The following is a 21,133-nucleotide window of genomic DNA, read 5'->3' as shown; positions in this document are numbered from 1 at the left end:
GTATTTTCGAGCTCTCAGCTTAAGAGCAGTAAAACAGAAATATTTGCTAGAAACACAGCTTGGAAACAGGAGCGCCAGAGTGGAAATGTTGCTTGTGTTTGAGCTCCTTTCATGTTTGTATCTTGGTGTTTTCAGGATGCTCAGCAGTTGTCATTAATAGAGATTGGATTTTTGGAGAAGCATGTCTGGAATTTATCAGAAATTTGGACCCTGAGTGTTCCAGGAAACTATATTTGGATCTTGGTGATAAATATTTTTCTAGACAAATAGCTCCCTTCTGTCCAATGTTTTATTGGAAGAGTTCTGATTGGTTATATCACACTGGTTACTTGTATGACTTCTGTCACTGAGGTGTTAAAAACCAAACCCAAACAAAACAAAACAATACCACAAGTGTGCTGACAATTTTTATAGTAATGAGTCTTGTACTTTATGTGAGGAATGCAGGCTTTGCTTGCAGTCCGGTGTAAATGCTGTCTCTGCAGAAGAAAGTACTCATGGCCCATTTTTTCTCTAATTCTGTGATGAAATTGCAGGCAGTATGATATCGTAGTCAATTTTCTGTGTTTCTTAATCTAGGAAGTAGTTTATAGGCTCCTTAGCATTATCAAAAAGGTTTCAATATTAGCTACCTATAGAAGCTCTGCGTCTCCAGGCTGGAGGAATGAAAACTGATTTTCATTGCTGGCTAGTCTTTACTGCCTTTGAACAGGGGAAGCAGTTTTAATATGTGTATTGCTTTATCACTTGTGCTTCCAGCCTTTTTTTTCTTTTCCTTTTTTCCTTTCTTTTTTCTTTTTTTTCTTTTTTTCTTTTTTACTGTTTTTTCCCCTCCCCCTAATTCACAAGTCCTTGATGCAAGGGACTGCCTTTTTCTATCCTAGATGTGTAATCTGTAGTTGAGACATACTGGCAAGAAATTGGTGAGGCATTATGTGGTGTTACTGATAAGTAAGTAGTATTGATTCCTTAGGGGTGCATCAGTGCCAGGTTTGTACTGCTGAATTTGGAATTACTTGTGTGTAATTCAAGAAATTCTGTTGGGAAACATTGATAAAAATGGTGACTCTGTGGCTTCAACTGACTCTGAGCAGGTACTAAACAGGGAATAGGTTGTTTGGGACAAGGGGTTGTGTGTGTGGTGATGTTTTCTTGGAGGGGATGGATTGAATGTTCCAAGTTTCGACACAGTCTTTTATGTTTTAGAAGAACTACTTGGGTCTCAGTCCAGTTTTGCTATCAGGTCTCTCCTGCCATGAGCTTTAAATTTCTTCTTGTATGGTGCTAGCTCTGAAGTAGGGATTCACTGAATAAGGTTGTTTTAGCAAGGAAGAGGAATGCTTTTCACAATAAAATGTCAAAAAAAAGTGTGTTAATTTTATGATAGTCATGACACAACAGTTGAATGATTAGTAATGTCTGGCAAAGTAAAACTTCTTGCTCTATATAAATTTGTGTATATGAAACTACTAGAAAGATCTAACACCTAAGCACAGCTTAGGCCAGAACCAGGATACTGACTGATTATCTGTTTTTTTTCTGGTTTCTCAGCAGCCTTGCCTCTGAGAGCAAACTGATTGATTCTTGTTCATTTTTATCACTCACTGTGATGTGATCTTACTTTTCTAATTAACCTAAAAATGGTACAGGGAAATTTGCACTGATCCTGAAAGAGCTGAGAAATTTTTTGTACTAGTCTTTCAAAAGAGAATGTTCATCAGTATATATTGTATGTAGTTAAGTAAGTTTTCTTATTTATCCATTCTAAACTACCTTAGATCAGCCTGAAGTTATTGAATGTGCTGGGTGTTGCTTGCATCCTCCAGTGTTTTCTGCAAAATAAATTGCATCTCTACCTTCTCTTTGCTTATTTACAGTAAACAGAACAGTTGAAGCTGGATTTCAGTATTTTTGCCCCTGTGCACTCCATCTTCTTTTCTATTTCCTGTTTAAATAATAACTTCTGAAACTAAACTTCACAAAGAAAATGTCTCTCACTAATTGTTGCCTATGACGATGACACACCATTTTGACTGTGTAGGACAGCCTCAGGTTCCTGTCTCTGGAGACAAGTGAAAGGTGGTTTATAATTGATGGGTTAATCTAAAGATGTGATGAGCATCTGCAGTCTCTGTATGTCAGGAAAACACAGGTTGACTATGTAGGTGTTAAGGTCTCCTTAGGGAGAAGCATGCTTGTCTTAGTAATGTGACTAACGTCTTTAGAGTAATTATGTTTTCTAAAATATAATATGTACAATATTTGGAAGATGCACTTCTATTCAGTGTTTTTTCATAACATGCAGAATGCTAAAACATATTTTTTTATTTTAAATAAAACCTTTTTTCCCCCCTCTTACCACAGGATAATGAGAAAAGGACCCCTTTACATGCTGCTGCCTATCTGGGAGATGCAGAAATTATTGAACTACTTATTTTATCTGGTATGTTCTGTTCCTGTTAACGGAAAAAAAATAACTTTATGCACATCCAAAGAAGTATTTATGTACATCTTAGTCTGTGTAGCTTTTACTGAGATATTTAATGTACTAGAAATTAAAGTTGTTTGTACTGAAATTTTGGGTTCCAGATTTATCAGTGTTATAATACTGTGTAGTTCTACTCTAAAATATTTGTAGAAAGCTTTCTCAAATTTAGCTATTTTCATTTTTAGCTTGATCAGCTTGAGACAGTTTAATTTAAAGAAGTAATTGTGTATGTTATAGGTAAATGTTAGCAGCATTGCTTTGATTCTGAATTAGCCTTCAGAAAAACAATTGAACATAGAAGATGGCATCTAGAGTTGGTTGAATTATTTTAAGTATGCTTGCCTGTTGCCTTAAATGCTCAGAATAGAATTAGGATCAGCTGAAAATGTTAAAAGATCATCTTTTTTTCCTATTTATTTGTACTAGGACAGATTGCAAGTTCTGTAAAACAGTATACTTTGGGCTTTAAAAAAAAAGTTAGAAAACCACGAAACTAAACCAAAAACCTGAAGCAGAACTTTCTGACTGAATTACTGAATTGGTTGTCTTTGATCTGGGACAAGCCTACCCATCAGGTACCTTGAGGCTGAATTCATGATACAGAGCTTTAAGCCTACACAGAAAGATTAAAATTTGTAGCAGTCCCATAGAACTACTTTAATCTTCAGTCTGCTTAATTGCACACCTTACCTGTGCAAAGCTATTTCCAACACACACCCATCAACCTTTAATAACAAATTTTGCTTTAAGGAAATGTCACTTCCAGACTTTCAACTGAAATTGCCAGGCATAATTTAAATTCTTATAATTCTAGCAAGATATAATAGTTTCATTGTATATATTACATGTACTCTCTCTATATAAGTGTATATATACTTAGAATTAATTAATATTGCAGTCTGTATATTTATGTATCTATGTTATGGAAATATTCTGTAGTGATAATATGTCCAGAAAAGTTCACTTTTGTCTTTTCACCTGTGAAAAGGTACTTTTTTTCCCCCTTGTTAAGAAAATCCAAGTTCTTGTGACTATTGGAAATATAAGATGATCCCTTTCAAAAACTAACAATGTTATAAGCTTTGCAAAGGTGTAGTCACCTACTTCTGAAAATGAATCTTCTGTCTGACTTAGGTGAACAGAGCCCATTTACCAGAACTGTGATTGAAGCAAATATCCCTCTCTCAGGCAAAGGGCATATGGAAGGAGTGAGAGTCTAGTTCAGATATGAATGAAACAAGATCCTGACTGGGGGGTAGCAGTCGGGGAAGAAAGGTTAGTCATGCTGTTTGGGCATATAGCCTGGAGATAAGTATAAGGGAAAAATGAAGAAGGGAAGTGAAGCACTAAGAATTGGAGCTGTATGAGTCGTCCAAAGCTGAGCAGTTACATGGAGGAGAGGTTGTGGCATGCTGCTGTGTCTGCAGACTGTTCAGGAAGACATTGATACGTCTCAGACAACATTTACTTAACCAAAATCAAGATTTGCTTGCAACAAAACAACACATAATTGCAAATCAAAAGCTGCAAAAGCTGTGGATTGTATAGGCAGTATCAGTCTAACCTTGCTGTGCTCATGTGCTCTGCTGTGAACTTCAGTTACACATTTGTACCTTGCTGTAGAGGCACAGCCTCCTGGAAGTCACAGGGAGAGGCTGTGCTGGGAGTGAACCCAGGGTGTTATGGTGAGGGAGGCACAGGTAGGTATGAGTTGTTGACATGTTTGTAAGTGAATAAAGAGGGGCATTAATTGCAGGATGAGAAAGTGATGTCTACATGTTCAGGCTGTTCAGTTTGAAAGGCTGTGCTGTACTTGAGCACAAATCTGTGTATTACCTGCTTGCAAGCTGTGGTTTTAGGCAAGCCTCTTAAACTAGACTCTTCAAAAAGTAGTCACGAAGTTAGTCTTCCTCATTTCTGAATGCTGGATTTGAAATGTTTGTGGTTGGTGAAGTGTGAGTACTCAGCTGTAGTAGAAATGCCAAATCAGCTACTTCTCTGAGGAGTCAGGTCTAGGTGTCTGAAAATGCAGAAGCCAAGATTTGTCTTTTAACTCTCTTAATTGGAAGATGGGGAACAGAGGTTAAGTATATTTATCCTCTTCATTTCATAAAGATATGGGAAATTCATCTGTTGTGTTTCAGATGGAAATCAAATCTCTCCTTTGAGACAGATGTATAATGTTACATTTTGTCGAAACAGAGGAGCTTTAGGGAGCAAATATAGAACATCTGTTACCATACCAAGTTTTGAAGAATGCTTGCCATGTTGCAAGACCTCATTTTGAACAATGAGAAAGTAGTTTTTTTAATAAATAGCATTTCTGAACAACTATGCATGTATAAATTCTGTATGTGACCTTAATTGACCTATCACAACATATTTGCACAGAGGATTGAATTAAGTTGTGTAGACTGTTTTCATCCTAGCATTTCTCACCTTATGAGAACTTGCTTTTGCAATTTATGATGTCCTCTACATAGTTATGCTGGAATGTTATTAGGAACCACTTCACAGTTTTCCTGCTGTGCAGGCTATCCTACAAAGACTGTTTGCTTTGATGTTTTTCTTCTTTCTTCAGACTGGACCTCAAAATTACTGAGGTCAGTATTAATCTTTCCACTACTCAGTGGCTCTTACCTGATTATTTCTCATTATTCTCTATTCTTACAGTGTTATCATGTGTTACCTCAACATTTTTTTTTTAAATTTGATTGAAATGTCTTTTGCATCCCACTCCAGGGGATCCACATTGCTTTCAAGTATGTATTTTTGATATGTTGCTGTTGCAATGTGTTTATATTGCTTTGCTGTAGACATAAGCAATCCATATTGCATATTCTGAAGGCAGAACTGAGTCAGTCACTTTTTGCAGACTTTTGTGGAGTGAGTTCTCAGTCTTAGGAGCATACATACTTAGTTTTTGAGTTCTTGAAATATTTTCCCACCAAATCCTAAAGTTGCTTTGTGACCTCTCCTATTGTAGTCTTTCATCTGGGCAAGGGACGTGAAGGTGATGATTTGGATACAGGATCCAAACATCAAAGAAAACTACTTCAGTGACTCCAATTTGGGGCAGGTCATTTAGACTGCCTTTTGTTTTTTATTTTGAGGCAGTGATTGACTGAACACTAAAAAACCTGACCCCTGAGGATGTGAGTGTCTTAATAACAGATTGTCATACCACTGTGGTCTGTGGAAGTCTAAGTGTTCAAATCCATCTCTCGTTGTTAGATTTGTAGCTTGATAAGCAATTAGCATTCCTAAATTTGTTAGGTAGGGAGGTGAAAAGTAAATAAAGAAGAGGCACGAAGATGGTTGTTTATAACATCTGGAAGAATGGAGCAAAAGTTGAGGATCATAATTCTAGAAGCATTTGCTTTTTTGTATTACTCTGGAAAGAGCTGTAACACTCGTCACAATTGTGTTTTTATGACCTATGTACAGCTCTGCATTCTGGTGCACAAATACATCTGTCTACTTTGCATAATTGAACTGACTTTGTGTAAATGATGGCAGACTACTGAAAAGCAGGAAAGTATAGTAATTAAGTCTTAATTAACTGTCCAAGTTTTTGTTCTTTCCAAGAAGTCCTGATTTTAAAAAAAATCAAACCCTTCTTTAAGTCCTGCATGTGAACTGTTCTGTAGAGGCTTCTTGCTTCATAAAAAACCATTCATTCTGTTTGTCCTGCAACTTTTAATGCCATCAGAGTCTACTCTGCTGGGAAATGACATGTGAGAAGCTGAACAGATTAATGTGATCACAGAATGTGTGCTATGGTTACTAACCTTTTCCACTTCTTCTCTTTAAAGTACCATGCAGGCTGTAGTTGCTTTCACCGAAATCAACATAATTCACAAAATCAGCATTTGAATTGTCCATTTTCTTCTGAATAGATGTAGTTACTATGTTCCATTGATACTTAAGTACTGACACAACACATTTCTGTTTGTTTAACCCCAAATTTTCTCTATGTGAAGCTCTGTGTTACATGAGTGTGATCAAACTCAATCCCATTAAGGTCTGGCAGCCCACAAGTTTTTGTTTCCTCTGAGTTAACTGGAAAATATAAGAATCATGCTGATGCTGGAAAACAGTAATAACAGGTCTTGGAAGATTACTAGTAAAGACCTTCCAGTGTTATACCACTGCACCTCTACACTCAAGGTGTTCCAGTGTTACACCACTCTACTTGTGTTTCTTTCATCTAATTCAGAAGCCACACGAGCATTAAAATTTATGCAATGGCAGTCACACAGCTCAGCTGTTGAAATGCTATTGCTGCAGAAATCCCAGCTGCATGAAGCTCCCTTTGTTTGGATTGCAGATGTACGCACACACCGAAGGCGTTTCACAGGGGCTCCTTTTACACTGGCTCTATCTTTCGGCTGCTTCCTCTTCTTTTGACAGTGATGTTGGCTGTTGTTTTCTTTTTCTGAGCTGTCCTAACTTCCCCCTGGCAGCAGTAACAGTCAGTTGCTGTGAAGAAAGTAGCTCTGACACTCTTTTGAGAGAGAAAATTAAGCTGACTTAGGAAAAGGTAGAAGCATTCAGTAGCTCGAGGAGTCTCAGAACCTTGTGTAGCTTTCTGAAGCTTGATGAGGTTGAGATGTGGCAGAAACTGTAAAGTTCTGAAAGGAAATGGACTTGTTATATTCACAAATCAGTTAAGTCCTGGAAGGATGGCTTTGACTTGATTGTGGTTTTCCTTTCCTGTGGCCAGTATATCTCCATGTGATTTTTGGGTTTGTGGGGTTGTTTTGGGGTTTTGAGGTGGTTTTGTTTGTTTCTTAAACAAAACCAAAAACTGTTGTCTAAACATCATTGTTGCTGGTCAAAAGATTCCAATCCTGTTCCTCTTGGATTTTTTTCACTATTCTATAGATCCATTTCCTATGTGTTTAGCTTATAAATAGCAAGAAGCTTTCCCTCAATAAGATCTTATTCATTATTTTTGCAGCAATGACTTTCAAAATACCCAAGTTTTCAATAGGAAATTGCACTCAGTTTCTACTCTTGATTATTCCAATTCATATCTCAAATCTTTTACTTTAAAAACTTCTTCTGTATCTCCTTCTGAATGTTCACATATCTTTCTATCTAAGGAGAAGTTTTCTTCTCTATTTGTTTATTCTTCAGTATAGTCTGAGGATTTCTCCTTGCCAGTTTATGTGCTTCCAAGGTCATTGTCTCTGGATAAAAATGTGGATCGTTTAAAAGGAAAAGCTTTTGAAGCTATTACTAGCCCTTAGCAAAACAATTAAACAGAATCTAATTACAGTAGGACTACTGATTTTTCTCAGTGATTTATACCTGAGATCTCTGTAATTTCTGCAAATATCATTCCTAGAATTATTCAGTACCCTAGTTGTTAATGCAAAGTTCATTACTTTTAAAAATGCACTCTAAAGCTCTTGTTTGTATCTCTTACTCCTAAGTAAACATTTCAGAACTTCAAATACTGAAGGTCAGGTGTCTGTGTTGCATAATTGAATGAAAACACTTTTGCTTTCTTTGCTTATATTATGATATTGTTCAGTCGCTAGTACATCTTGTACAATAACAAAGGAAAATACCATCCTTACCAGTCTAAAAATACAGACTGCAAACAGAACAGTGGAAGGCAATTCAGTACTTAAGTCAGTACTGTGAGCAAAAATGAAAATGTCTTGTCAGTTCTGTTGTATTTCTTTTCTGAATCTATTTCCATCTAGTGACTCATGAGTAATGTAGCCACTGCATTCATTAGTCATTTGAGGACATTTAGAGTTCTGGTGAAGAGTAGCTCAGGAGGAGAGTCACAGCAAATGTTCTTAGGAGAGGAACACAGAGGTGATGTGAGAGACATGGCTGTATATACTTGTATGGCACTTCATGGGTGAAGGAGGAGCTGTGTGGTTGCTCCTTGCACCATTTCCTGCCCAGTCATTCCTTGCCTGTCTCTTCAAGAAATGGTTGAGATGCTAACTCTTAGTCAAACGTAAGGATATTGACACCAAAATGTAGCAATTGGAGTGCAGCAACATACATCCAGGTATTGGTGGCTAACAGCATATTTAAACGTGCAGTTGCCAGGTATGGTCTGATGGAATTAAAACCTCCAGGACCATTCTGTAAATCAGTGCATGTATTGAGATGGAAAATGTTTAAATGCAATTGCTAAAACTGAACCTCCCTGAGTTTTTCAGTAGCTTCTGCACTACATTTATTAAGTAAAACATGTCTTTCTAATTGTCAGTTTTGTAGATGCAAGTTTGCAAGATGAAATGTAAGATTCAGGGACAAGGGAAGAAAATTACGTAATACTTTCCTCACTCCCTCTGCCCCCACCTTTTGCAGAGCAAAAGTCCTGCTTTTATGTTTGCCTAGATGTGTAATCTTACTAGGCTGTACTAGGAAAATTGGTGATGAAAGGGAAGATCTTGTTTAATGATTAGTGCACCAATGTAGAAGAATAATTTGGTTTGTTTGGAAGGTGCAGTTTTAAGGGAGGATCATTTACATGATCTGTTCTTCAGTTCAAAGTGGGTATCTGTGTTGCAATGTTGTATTTGATCTCTCTGGCAAGCCCCCAAACCCTTTTCCTGAAAGCTCTATGGCATTAAAAGAATATAAGAAATTTTACAGTAAAGGAATGAAATATTTGAGAAGTTTTAATAAACATGTTAAGACTATGCCTCTGAAGTCTGGAAGTTCCAAAGGTGGTGGTGGTGTTTTGGGTTGGGTTTTTTTGTTTCTGTTTTTGCACACTGGGGATTGAGGTACAGTGCACTGTGCTTTGAAAGAGCAAACTGCTGCATAACTGGCATTTGAAATGTGAGAAATGCCCTGGTTAACACGTCAGCAGGTCGAGCTTCACAGAGATAATATTGCATCAGTAGTGTTGGTGCAGTGAGTTATACACATACATGTGTTCAAACTGTCTTTAAGCAAACTTCTTAAAGGAAAAGACATTTGGTAGAGTTGTAATATGCTTTTGTAACATTTACTAGCAATGGTCTGGTGTAGAGCTTTACCCCGCAAGATGAAGGCTGTAAACTCCCTCACTGTTGCATGGTAGGACTGATAAGTTTGAAGGAGCTTTATGGCTCACGGAGAGCATCTGAAGAAGGAGGGAGGGATGGTAACATTTTCCCCAAATCATGTGGCAGGGAGCAAAGAACAGCCTAGAGGGGGATTATGTCCTCAGATGCAAGGCTGTTTGAAGAAGCTCTTTTATGAAATTTAAATCATTCTTGGCAGCATCTCTTCTTGGAAAAAATTTAAGGGTAAAGTATCTCTCTAAGAATTTCAAATATTTTGTTTAATGTATAGAGATATAGATCTCCCCAATTACAACAGTAATAATGCATATGTGGGTTTTGATAGTACATTAATCCTGATTATTGATTAATAACTTTGTCTTTAAATATAACAATTTTGGAACTTCTTTAAGCGTTTTTGTTGTGGAGGGAAAAAGCAGTAAGACGCTAAGTAGTCCATCAAAGGTTTTGATCTGTTGTCAAAAGTCAGCTTTGGCTTTTTCTTTTGTCAGAGAATCTACAATATTTTTGTGTATTTGAAAAGTTAACTTATTCTAGTGTCTTCACGTTACATGAATTTAACTGTGGCATATGCTAGACCTAGGCTTTCTTGCTTGTTTGGATAGAAGACCACTTATGGGATGGCATCCAGCTCTTGTTGTGTCAATCTTTGTTCTTTTGGGATGACCATGTTACTTTCAGATGTGGCTTCAGATTTCCTTAGACCTTTCTTTGGCTAATGCTGATTTTCTTTTTTGTTTTCATATATTCTTTTATTTTAGTCTTAGCAAGTGTGATTAACTTACCACTGAGAAAACCTTTCCTGCAGTATCTTTTCATATTTATTCCTTCTCTCTTCTGGTGCAGTTTTTAGGCTGTGTGTTAAAAGTACCAGAAGTGTCGGTAAACATCTTATCTGAACCCATAAGTTCTACTTGGACTCTAAGGATGTTTTCACTTAGAGCTAAAGCCTAGGCAATTGTTGCTTCTTCGGAGTAGAAACATGTCTCTCCTCTTCTGATGTGCATGGTGCATCTCCTGTCTCAGGCTTCATTACCTGGATGGATCTGACCTGACCTCAAGTCTTGAAAATGTAATTTCCCTGAGGAAACTGCTGAGGATGGTAATTAATGAACTGGTAACTCATTTAATTCCTTTAAAATATTTCAAAGGCGTTTGTATCCTAAAATTAGAGATAAAAAGCAGACTTTGAAAAGGCTTCATTCCTTGGTTGTTGGCTAAATGTGAAGTCAGGTGGAGCCTGGACTACCATTTTGGCTCTTGTTTTTGTCTCAGCTGCTGAAAACAAGGTGTGCACAGCAATTACCTGGAAGACAATCAAAAATTACAGATACTTTCAAAATACATTCTCACTTACTGATCATTACTTCATTATATTTGTGGTTTCATTCATCACTTACTGTCTTTTGGCAGGGATTGCCAAGAATTCTAAGACATTTCTGGTGACTTTTTAGAATCCTCAAATTCTTTTTTTGCTTGAGTTCTGTACATTATGTTATGGTACATGATGTGATGCAGTACAGTAGGTCCTTAGGCTGTGTGACTTATGATATGATGAAGTCTCTTAAAATTTTGTTAGATCATGGAGGGGGTTCTTCAAATGGACTTGGACTTTCTTCCCTATTCATCAACCTTATTTTTCAAAATCTCTTACACTTGGAAAATTAGGATGACACCCAAAGCTTCTAAAATTTGGGTAAGGAAATAGTGAAATCCCTGAAACTGTAGCCAGCACAGAGTCCTCAGACTCTGTCTAGTTCTTCCAGGACCTAGGATCAAAGTGGGAGTTTGCATCAGCTGCAGTGTTCTGTTCTTAAGTCTGAATGAGATTGATTGACTTAGAAACGCAAGAGAACTTCAGGTATTTAGTTTGCTTAGTAGGTACAGCCATGATTTTGTACAGACTGCTAAGTTTCTTGGTCAGGTTGTTCAGCTGGACTGGAAGAGACTTCTTTACTGGTGCAGTTCTTGGATCAAAATACCTTGTCTGTCAGCTGAGTATCCTGACATGACCAGCTGCCTGTTTGGCATTTTGTGTCTCTAAGCTTTCTGTCCTCTTCTGTTCTTCGCATAGAAAAAAACTTCATTTGGTTCTGACACAACAATATTATGTTCAGCCTGAGAAGTTAATCAGCTCTGATCATGTAGCATTAATGTTTGCGTGATTCCTTCCAACAGTATTTCCAATTTATTTTTTTCAGAAGTACAACATTTTGTCTAAGCTATCTCTGTAAAATCTCAGGAGTTTGGAAATTAAGATTGCATAAATGTCTACTCAAGGGGTAAAGAACCTACAAGGCATTATATATGTGTATGTACAGATCTGTAAGAAATTAAGTTATTAACTTTAATCATTAAGTTTTCTTGCTTGTTGGAGTTCATTGAAAGTTAAAATGTAGTTCAGGTGATTTCTTCGGGGGGGGGGGGGGAGTGAAACCAAAAGGGGGGGGGGGGGGGGGGAAATCCCCAAACTCTTTTTCCTTTATATTATTAAGAAGAAACATAAAATCTGAACTCAGTCGTGTGTCCTTAGAGCTGTTTGTGCAGCCTTGTTTTTCGCAGGCAAGGACAGCTGGTTTTAATATATGCTTTTAGAAGCAGAGGTGTGGCTGTCAGTCTGTCTCACAAAGGGAGGACAAGGAGAGCCTAGGGTGGGCCAGGTGACCTGGTAGAGTAGGGAAGATTTGTTCCCAAATTCCCAGTAGAAGAATCAGCCTCATTCTATACAGCTGTGCATCAGATGTGCCAGCTACAAGGACACTGGAGGCATAGGGAGAAACAGAGACTCTATTTTAATGGTGAATTTCAGCTGTAGTGGGGAAGTACGAGATTTCTGTTGCTGAATGAAGGCAAGGAGTTTGTCTTTCTTACACAACAGCCTTTTATGTGGCGTTGGAAGTACAAACGATTATAGAGGATGACCTGGTGTAAAAATATGAGTACACTTTGATGTGGAAGTGTATTATGGGTACAGTGTTAAAAGAATTTCCTCAAAGGGTTGGACTTTAGCTGGAAAACAGATCCCTTTCCATTTTTTGCATCATACTGTATTAATGAGCCTAGAATACATAACTAATAAGTTCTGCTTCTCTTCTTGAAAATATTTTGTTCATTCGACGAATATATTTTACATTTCTGTTACTTTTATTTTTTGTTGCAGGAGCTAGAGTTAATGCCAAAGACAGCAAATGGTTGACTCCTTTACACAGAGCCGTAGCATCTTGTAGTGAGGTATGTTGCCTTTTTTGACTGCTTTGTGTTAAAATAAGACATCTCAAATTACCTTCTGTCCTTTGTTCATTTTTTAAGCACTGAAGCTACTCCAAGTGTTTGGAATTGCAGAACAGTTTTGCAACAGTTTGTTTAACCTATTGAGTATATGTATAAATGTTTATCACATGTATGAGCAGGAGGAAAGGAGGAGAACTATAAACTTAGAGTTCTCAGCTTTGCTCTCTGCCATTTCCCTAGCAGAGGATTTTGCACACAGTGTTCTCAACTCCAGTTTCTCTCTCTTAAGGTAACCAGAATACTTCAGCGTGAGGGAAGTAGAGATGAATTAAGATTTAGTGCAGCTTTTACGGCATAGTCTTTGCACTTCTTAATTTTTTTACATGCCTGTCTGTTCAGGCATTGAAGAAAGAAATGGTTTCATAAGGCCTGCAAACATCTTTTTTTTAAAGTGATTAATTAATAATAATAGCATTTAAAATCACTTTTTAAATGATCAGTGAAATTTAGAATGTTTTTTGAAGCCTACCAGTTACACAGTTGTGAGAATATAATAATGTAAGAAATTACTTTGTTATTGTTTCTCTACTGTGGTTGTCCTAATAAAAAATTTAAATGCCTGTAGAAGATCAAAGCAAACAGAGAAATGCTGAGCTTGTTATGTGGAAGAGTTTATGCAAAACTCTCCCCTTTGAGATCCTGAGTTGAATTGATGCTCATTTTGGTATGTCTCAAAAAGGAAGGTGTTTTAAAGATTCCATGTACATTTCTGTTTGACAAGATGGAATATAGACTATTTTGTTTTTGACAAGTGTTGAACTTCAAGTATTTGATCCATGAACTATCTAAACAAGCCTCATTTCAGTTTTTGCTTTTGAATTCCCTGGATAAATTGCAGTATTTTGTCACTAACATTAATAGCTAAATTATGTGGAGATTGTGTAATTCAAAATGGTGTTTGAAAATGAATCTTTGAGGGCACTTTATTCCCAAATGCTATTTGTTCTTCTTGAGGTATTTTTAGGCTGCTTCTTTAGCTGCTGACCGAAGCACCACATGTTGTGTTCCTCAGAGCTGAGGAACAATAAAAGCTCCTTCCCTCAGTAATGCTGCAGAGAGCAGTGCTGCAGACAACCTGGGCCTAGATGATAACTTCAAGAAGTGTAACCATGGTCCTGTTTTTTAAAATGTGGAAGATTTTAAATACCAACCAAAGGCAAACCAACCAGACCATTTACCCAAAGGGCAATGATAGACACTTATCAGAATTCTCTATTTATTAGCACAGTGAGTCATAGGAGCCCATATATGTGGTTGATAGGTATGGGCAGTTTTTTCCGGCTGACATATATGAGTTTTGGGCATTAGGCGAAAAGATGTAATGGAGAAAAAACAAGGGCATTGAAACATACAGAATAGCTGAAATTATGGATTTAGCTATTAACTGTGCAAGTTCAGGCAACTTCATGTCAAGACAGTCACATTCTAGGCCTTTATATTTGTGTGTTCCTGGTGTACATTGGGGCCAAAAAAAAAGACCTAAGTAGATTCAGTAATTCTATGAAATTCATTAATGCATATGGACATACAAATATGAGATACATTTTTGTTTTTACTAGTATTATGGTACTTCCTTCTATAAAAGGGATAATAACTATTGTAAAATTTCCTTGTTCTGGTTATGGTCTGTCTTAATATTTGCTTAAAAAAAGATTACAGTTCAAAATATAATAGTTTTTTTAAGCACTAAGTCTGCTTACATTTATCAGAATAGAAGAGCTGTTTCATTTCTCATTTAAATTACAAACCTGTGATGCAGTATTTTCACTTCTATGTTTGTTCCTTTTTTTACTGACAGTACAAGAAATTTGAACATTTTAAATACAATTTATTAAAATATAACTAGAATCAAGAGTTACTTAGAATTCTGCTCATAGCTGAGAATAGTACCTAGATACTGTACCATAGTGTAATTCAAAATTTCTAGTAATAACTTGTGATAACACATTTTAAGTTCAAAGAGAGGTAATCAATTATTTGTGTGCTCAGTGATTGAGTTGGCAGTCACCAAAAACAATCAGTGAATCGTGGGAAGGTCACACAGTTGATGTAAAATGCAATATTCATCATCATGTTGATATTGCCGACACATTTATTTTTTATGCATTCCAACTGAGTGCACATATTTTAATGGGATTTGTTTATCTTGCTGTAAGAATTACAGTCTATTTGTGAAATTTTCACAGCTTGTACTTGTAACAAAACAAAATGAATAATCTTTTTGAGCGATGGAATTCAGTGCAGCGTTTTCAAATGGTTTTCAGGAGTTTTGCAACAGTGTACATTGAAACTTTTTATGACCATGCCCTCTTTTATCTGTGGTTCTCTAAATGTACATTTAACACTCTGTTGTTCTCTTAACCATTCTAGACAGATTAATGGAATTTGTTATATGTTCATGGCAGTGGAAGAAATCCTGAAGTGGTTTATTGAACTTTGGAAATCAGTTGTGACGACAAAACTATTTGCCACTTGGCTTAAGAAGCAGGGTAAAAGTTCTGGGAATGGTTGAATCCTGTAGGGAATATATTATTCATGTTTTTGAGAACATGCTCGAATTTGGATTTATGATAAAGTACAAATCCCGAAGTATAAGATGATGTTAACAAAAGAACTAATTGTAAAGAGTTGTATTCCACTGTACTGTCCTTGGATTTAAGGGTGACATTTCAGATCTCTACTAAGTGGCTTGGTTTTTTTTTGTAAATGCTTTCAGGATGCTGTTCAGGTGTTGTTAAAGCATTCAGCAGATGTCAATGCTCGTGACAAAAACTGGCAGACACCCCTACATATAGCAGCTGCAAACAAAGCTGTGAAATGTGCTGAAGCTTTGGTGCCTCTCCTAAGCAATGTAAATGTGTCTGATCGAGCAGGCAGAACTGCATTGCATCATGCAGCCTTCAGTGGACACGTTGAGGTAAAAGTTAATTTTCTTAACTTCCCACTCATCATTCTGTCCCTCACATTTCTGATGTTTAGTTTCTCATTTTAAAATCATGTCTCCCCCATCCCCTCAGAAAACCCCAACCCCTATTTTGTATTTAAATTTATCTTCTGTATGCATGTCTGTACAGAATGGTTGTGGGGCAAAGTGTTGCATCATTTAGTTGGAAGGTTATTATAGCATTCACCTTTCTTATGACAGAAGCAAATTTGCCTGAGTTAAGTGGAGTTAAACTAGTAACAGGTAAATTTAAAATGGAAAAAGCAGGACACTTTTTTGTTCAGTAAGTAGTGAAATGTATGGAATGTGTTGCCAATGAAATGTGGAGGAAACACCTGTAATAAGCTCTAACTCACTAATGTTCAAGCCCTGAGAAATGTCTGTTGAGAAATTCTTATTGTAATTGTATATAGGTAATTGGAGACACATTGGAAATAGGCTTGCTTTTAGGGATTACCTTTAGTGAATCCCTTAGTAATAACCTCCAGATTTGAAAGATTTCACAGCTTTGCCATATTTAATTGGGAGATGTTTTTGTTGACACCAGGTTTTGTGTTCCTTACAGTCATGTCATTTTTGCTGCCAAGGTGGGCAGCCAGTTTTTGCAAGCTTATGGAATATTCAAAGCCACATTTAAAGCCTCTGGAAAGGCATATATTTTTGTTTTCTTCTATGATTTTCTTTGTCTAAGCAGAATTTCCCATTGTGAACAGAGGATTTCTCTTCTTTCTGTCTATCTCAGATGGTCAGCTTACTGTTGTCTAGAGGGGCCAATATTAATGCTTTTGACAAGAAGGACAGACGAGCTATACATTGGGCAGCATATATGGGTATGTACATATTTCACTTGATAGCTATTGTGGTAGTAACAAAAATACCACCTTATGTTTAATGGGTTTTTATATTCCTAGGGAAAATACTTGCTTTGTAAGCATTGAGGTAATCTGTGTGTCTGCCAGAAAGCAATTAATAGTACAATTCAAATCACCTTATAAATATGGTTTGTTGTGGTGAGGAAAATGAATTTGTTGGAAAAAGAAAAGTAAGGTAAGTAATTTTGTTCTTTAAAAAGGAGGAACTATGTTCTTCAGGGAGTCTAATCAGAGATGAAAAATTTTGCAGTCATGCTAAATAAAACTTAAGTGGTTAATACAAGAGGCACCTGAAACAGAGGGTCATTATACCAAACCTGGGACTTAAGTCTCTGAAACTGGTATTTAGTCTCTGAAACTGCAATTTCTTGCCTTCCCATTCTTGCTCCAGGAGTGGATAATTATTGTTCTTATAGTCTTGATCAGTGCATTGGCAGTACTGTCAAAGTAATGTACTTCATTGCCTTTTATCAGACTTAAAAAGACTTGAACCTGCCAGTGAATTATGAAATGATCATCACAGCATTAATGCTTAACTTGTAATTGGAAGCTGGATGATACTGCACTTCAGGTACTGATACCAGTACTTGAAATGCAGAAGTTAAAGAACAATCCTTATTATTGATCCAGGGTTATTTGCAATATTTTCTGTTGGTATTTTTAATGTACTTATATTTGAAAAGCAGTGTCTCTGACAGGCTGTCCAGCCACCTAGCTCAGAGTGATTAAGTGCAAAATTTTGTGGACTGAAACTCGTGCATGAGATGGCAGAGATCTGACCAGTGTCAGTGAGAGGACAGAGATGTTTTCTGGCTTGTGCTTACCTAAATGAGAGCAAAGTCTTACGTTTTTCAGTTAAGCTACATTTGTTCCAATTTTAGTTGGTGCTATTTTGTAGGCTATTAACAGGAAACTCTGTTAATGAACAGTGTTTTGATGGGGGAAAATGTAATTTAACTGATGTCAATCAACCTAAGTATCTTTGTAGACAATAGAGTAGGAAAAGTTTTTGAATGTCTTCAAACAAAGATTAAAAAACTGTAACATTCTCTCTCACAATTGAGAGCCATTGTACCTTGCTCCAATTGTTTGAAGAAAATCTTAAAAGTTTTTCCACCACGTACAACTGACCATGGAGTTAAAAAGTTATGCTTTTCGTCACTCTACTATAAATAACTTTCTAGGGTTATATCCATTGTTTCCCTTCCTTCCTGCTTTTCACCCGGCTCCATTGCTGTCCAGCCTCAGTGCTGTGACTGAAATGGACTTACATTCTTGCATGCCAGCGTTGCCCTCATTAGTGCTTCGGGATGTCTCTGCAGCGCTGGCCACGTCAAGTACCTTGCTCTTCTGTTTGAGTGCCTTCCACTGATCGCTGCTTGCGTTTTCCATGCAGGTCAGGGGGTTTGGGGTTTTTTTGTTCTTCTCTTTTAAGTTTTTCTGCCACTGTTCTGCTCAGTGTCTCTATTCCTTTCACTGTCTCTCATGTAGGACTTTTCATTCTTATCCTCATTGTATTTGGGTCAGAAGATGACTATCATGTTTACGTTTCTCTTTCTCTTATTTCCTGAATATTGAAGTAATTCAAAAGTGAAATATTGCAGCTCTTCACATTGCACTGGTAAACTCCTAGGTTTTTCATCAGTAAAGCTAGGTGAAATGGTGTTTTGTATGTTTTTGGGCATGCAGCATAAAATAGGTATTATGACGGCTGAATGTTTACAGGCATAGCTTTGTATTCCTTTGGGTGGTCCCTTCCTGTTCAAACTTTTGCAAATTCTCTTAGTCACTGAAAAAGCACTTTTTATGAAGCACTTAAACTGAAAGCTGGAGTTGAAACTTTTTACTTAGTTGTCTGACTGGATAAGCCTAAGTATTCGGTGTGCCCCTCCCCACTTCTTTAACTAAGGTAAGGGTCACTTGAAAGGTTAAACGTCTGTCTGTATGGGTCAGTTAGAAGGGGAAAGCTCTAAGTGTACTGTGGTCTATTTAACTCATGTGCTCCTTTATTCTGCAGACCTTGTCATGATGATCCATGTGTTTTCAGTGATTATCTTGTTTGGCAGTTCAATTAAGAATGGAGCAAGAATGACGAATTTTTTGGTTACCCCATTTTCATGGCTTCTTAGCGGGCAGTGGTACAACTGCCTGCAAGCCAGTGGAGGGGGATGCAGGCACAGAAGGGAGAAGCTCATTGCCCTTCGCAGCAGTCGTGTGGTGTTGGGGCCCCTCGCCCAAAGCTGGCAGTGAGAGTTGCTGCCAACCAGTTCAGAGTGGGCTCCCTGCCCTCCTTTCCCTTTTCCGCCCTCTTACCTGAAACTTCTCCCAGCTCATCCCTTCCTCACGATCCCACTCATCTCTTACTCTCCTGCCATTGTCTCAGGAGAGCAGGTGATGCTTTCACAAGGCTGTGGTTCCTCAGAGACTTGCCTGAGTCAGTCTTGAAAACAGAGCTTTGCTAAATCCTGTATGATTTGGCTCAACATTTTAAATGCTTTGCAAGTAAAGGAAGTTGGATTGGGGGAGATATATTTTTAAGTAAAAATAGAATATTTTCATCTTTTCATGTTTGTGTGATTTTTTTTCGGTGTTTGTGCTGAAGTTCTGGAAACCTTAATGGGCATGTTTGCAATTGAGGTGAAAGTGGAAGACAGTCCCATTGTCTCTCGAGTTGTTAACAGAAATTTGCAGTAAATGTTTAATAATTACAGAGTTACTTCACCTCTAGTTCTCGAGTCATTTTAAAATACCCTTCTGTGTAAGAAGACAAAATTGGGGTTTTAATTAACAAGTTTATTTTTGAAGTGTACATGCTATGATTGTTGGATGTGGTATGTGAAGATGAGTATTTTATGTTGCTTTTATAGCTTTTGATAGCATTAGAAAAGAAGAGCAATTCTTTATTTTCCAGATTAGGTCCAAATGAATAATGTCTTGTTCATGTTATAATATTTGTCGACTTCTTAAGCTTGTAAACCTATGCTGGTTAATAAAAAATGCTGTTTTATTTTATTTGTCTTTTTTATTATAGGTCACATTGAAGTTGTGAAATTACTTGTGGCACATACAGCTGAAGTGACATGCAAAGACAAGAAATCATATACACCCTTACATGCTGCAGCATCTAGTGGGATGATCAGTGTAGTCAAGTATCTTCTAGATCTTGGAGTTGATGTAAGGAAGACTAAAATGAAGTGATGTGTATTTTTGTTGTTGTTTGTATTGCTTCTGTTAGTACTGTGGCACACTTTATTTAGGACAGGTTGCGATACAGTGAAAAGTATATAAAGGAAGATCTCTAGAAATACAACTTTTTCTGTTATAAAACCTCATTCCCTCAGGTAACTTAAGAGCCTTTCACAAGAACTTGAAAATAAGCATGTATTTAGTAGGGTTTTTTGTTTGGTATTTCTTACTTGCAATTCATTGGACTTAAGGTCAAGAAATAGGAATTCCAATGCTAGCTTCTTTGCCACACAATCCTTTTTAAAGTGCAGGAAATTAAGTGGTTTTGCCTCTGTGTAAAATATAGATGTTACTGACTTGGTTACATCACATAAATTTTGGAAAATACTAAGAATTGTAAGAAACTTCAATACTGCAGTAAGGAATGGCATATTAATATTGAAATGCAAAACAAATTAAAAGGTTTTACTGTATCTGCATGTAGAAAGTGTGTTAACAACAAGCTGTGACACTGTGGAAGAAATCTACATTGTGAATCACATTTTAGTCTTACCAGGCTGGAGAATGCAGCCCAGGTTCTATATTGAGAAGTAGATCAGTATTCAGTATTGCACTGCATTCAGCAACAAATTCTACTTCTATACATGCCTTCTCCCCCCAAAAAAGTCTCTTTGAGCTCTGTTTTTCATGGAAACTTGAAACAGCTGTTTTACAGAGATCTGTACTGTGCTTAGTATGTAGTGTCTGTGCAGATTAGATTGCCACTGTTGACATTTTCGGCATGTGCATGTTCTCTCAAGTTGTGTACAGGAAACTGGTGTGGAGACAATTGGAGGAGGTTGGATCACTTGTAAAGCAATCATACTCTTCCCCAGGACGTACTTCTCAATCAAAGTGCTATATCCAGAATATCTGATTTTGAAGAGTTCCAAAACATAATCTCATGATGTGAGATTTTTCTTTATTAGAACTAAATGCTGCAGTAATACAGTTTTTTGGTCTAACTAACCTTGTTTGGCTTTTTTTGTCTGATAGATGAACGAACCAAATGCCTATGGAAATACTCCTCTCCATGTAGCTTGCTACAACGGTCAAGATGTTGTAGTGAATGAACTCATAGACTGCGGTGCTAATGTAAATCAAGTGAATGAGAAGGGGTTTACACCTTTGCACTTTGCTGCTGCATCGACACATGGAGCATTGTGTTTAGAGCTTTTGGTCTGCAACGGAGCAGATGTAAATATAAAGGTAGGTGTATCCAAAGCCATCCATTCACTCTTAAAGATCAGAGGTAGATTTTCCAAAA

The 21,133-nt window shown here is 37.1% G+C and overlaps 1 protein-coding gene across 2 annotated transcripts in view; it reads left to right on the top strand.

Annotated features, from left to right (window-relative positions):
* The window catches only part of ANKRD28 (ankyrin repeat domain 28), a 74,332-nt gene that overhangs the window by 19,381 nt on the left and 33,818 nt on the right, over window positions 1-21,133 (top strand). For both annotated transcript variants that reach the window (XM_009069201.1, XM_009069199.1), the window contains exons 3-8: window positions 2,365-2,443; window positions 12,695-12,765; window positions 15,542-15,742; window positions 16,512-16,599; window positions 19,673-19,815; window positions 20,863-21,075. In XM_009069201.1, coding sequence (XP_009067449.1) covers window positions 2,365-2,443; window positions 12,695-12,765; window positions 15,542-15,742; window positions 16,512-16,599; window positions 19,673-19,815; window positions 20,863-21,075 — 795 coding nt within the window. The remainder of the gene's footprint in view (window positions 1-2,364; window positions 2,444-12,694; window positions 12,766-15,541; window positions 15,743-16,511; window positions 16,600-19,672; window positions 19,816-20,862; window positions 21,076-21,133) is intronic.

The sequence above is a fragment of the Acanthisitta chloris genome, unplaced genomic scaffold (genome assembly GCF_000695815.1).
Source record: "Acanthisitta chloris isolate BGI_N310 unplaced genomic scaffold, ASM69581v1 scaffold13962, whole genome shotgun sequence".
In the NCBI taxonomy this organism is placed as follows: Eukaryota; Metazoa; Chordata; class Aves; order Passeriformes; family Acanthisittidae; genus Acanthisitta; species Acanthisitta chloris.
The sequence above is the reverse complement of the archived record's forward strand: the minus strand, read 5'-3'. Positions and strand labels throughout refer to the sequence as shown.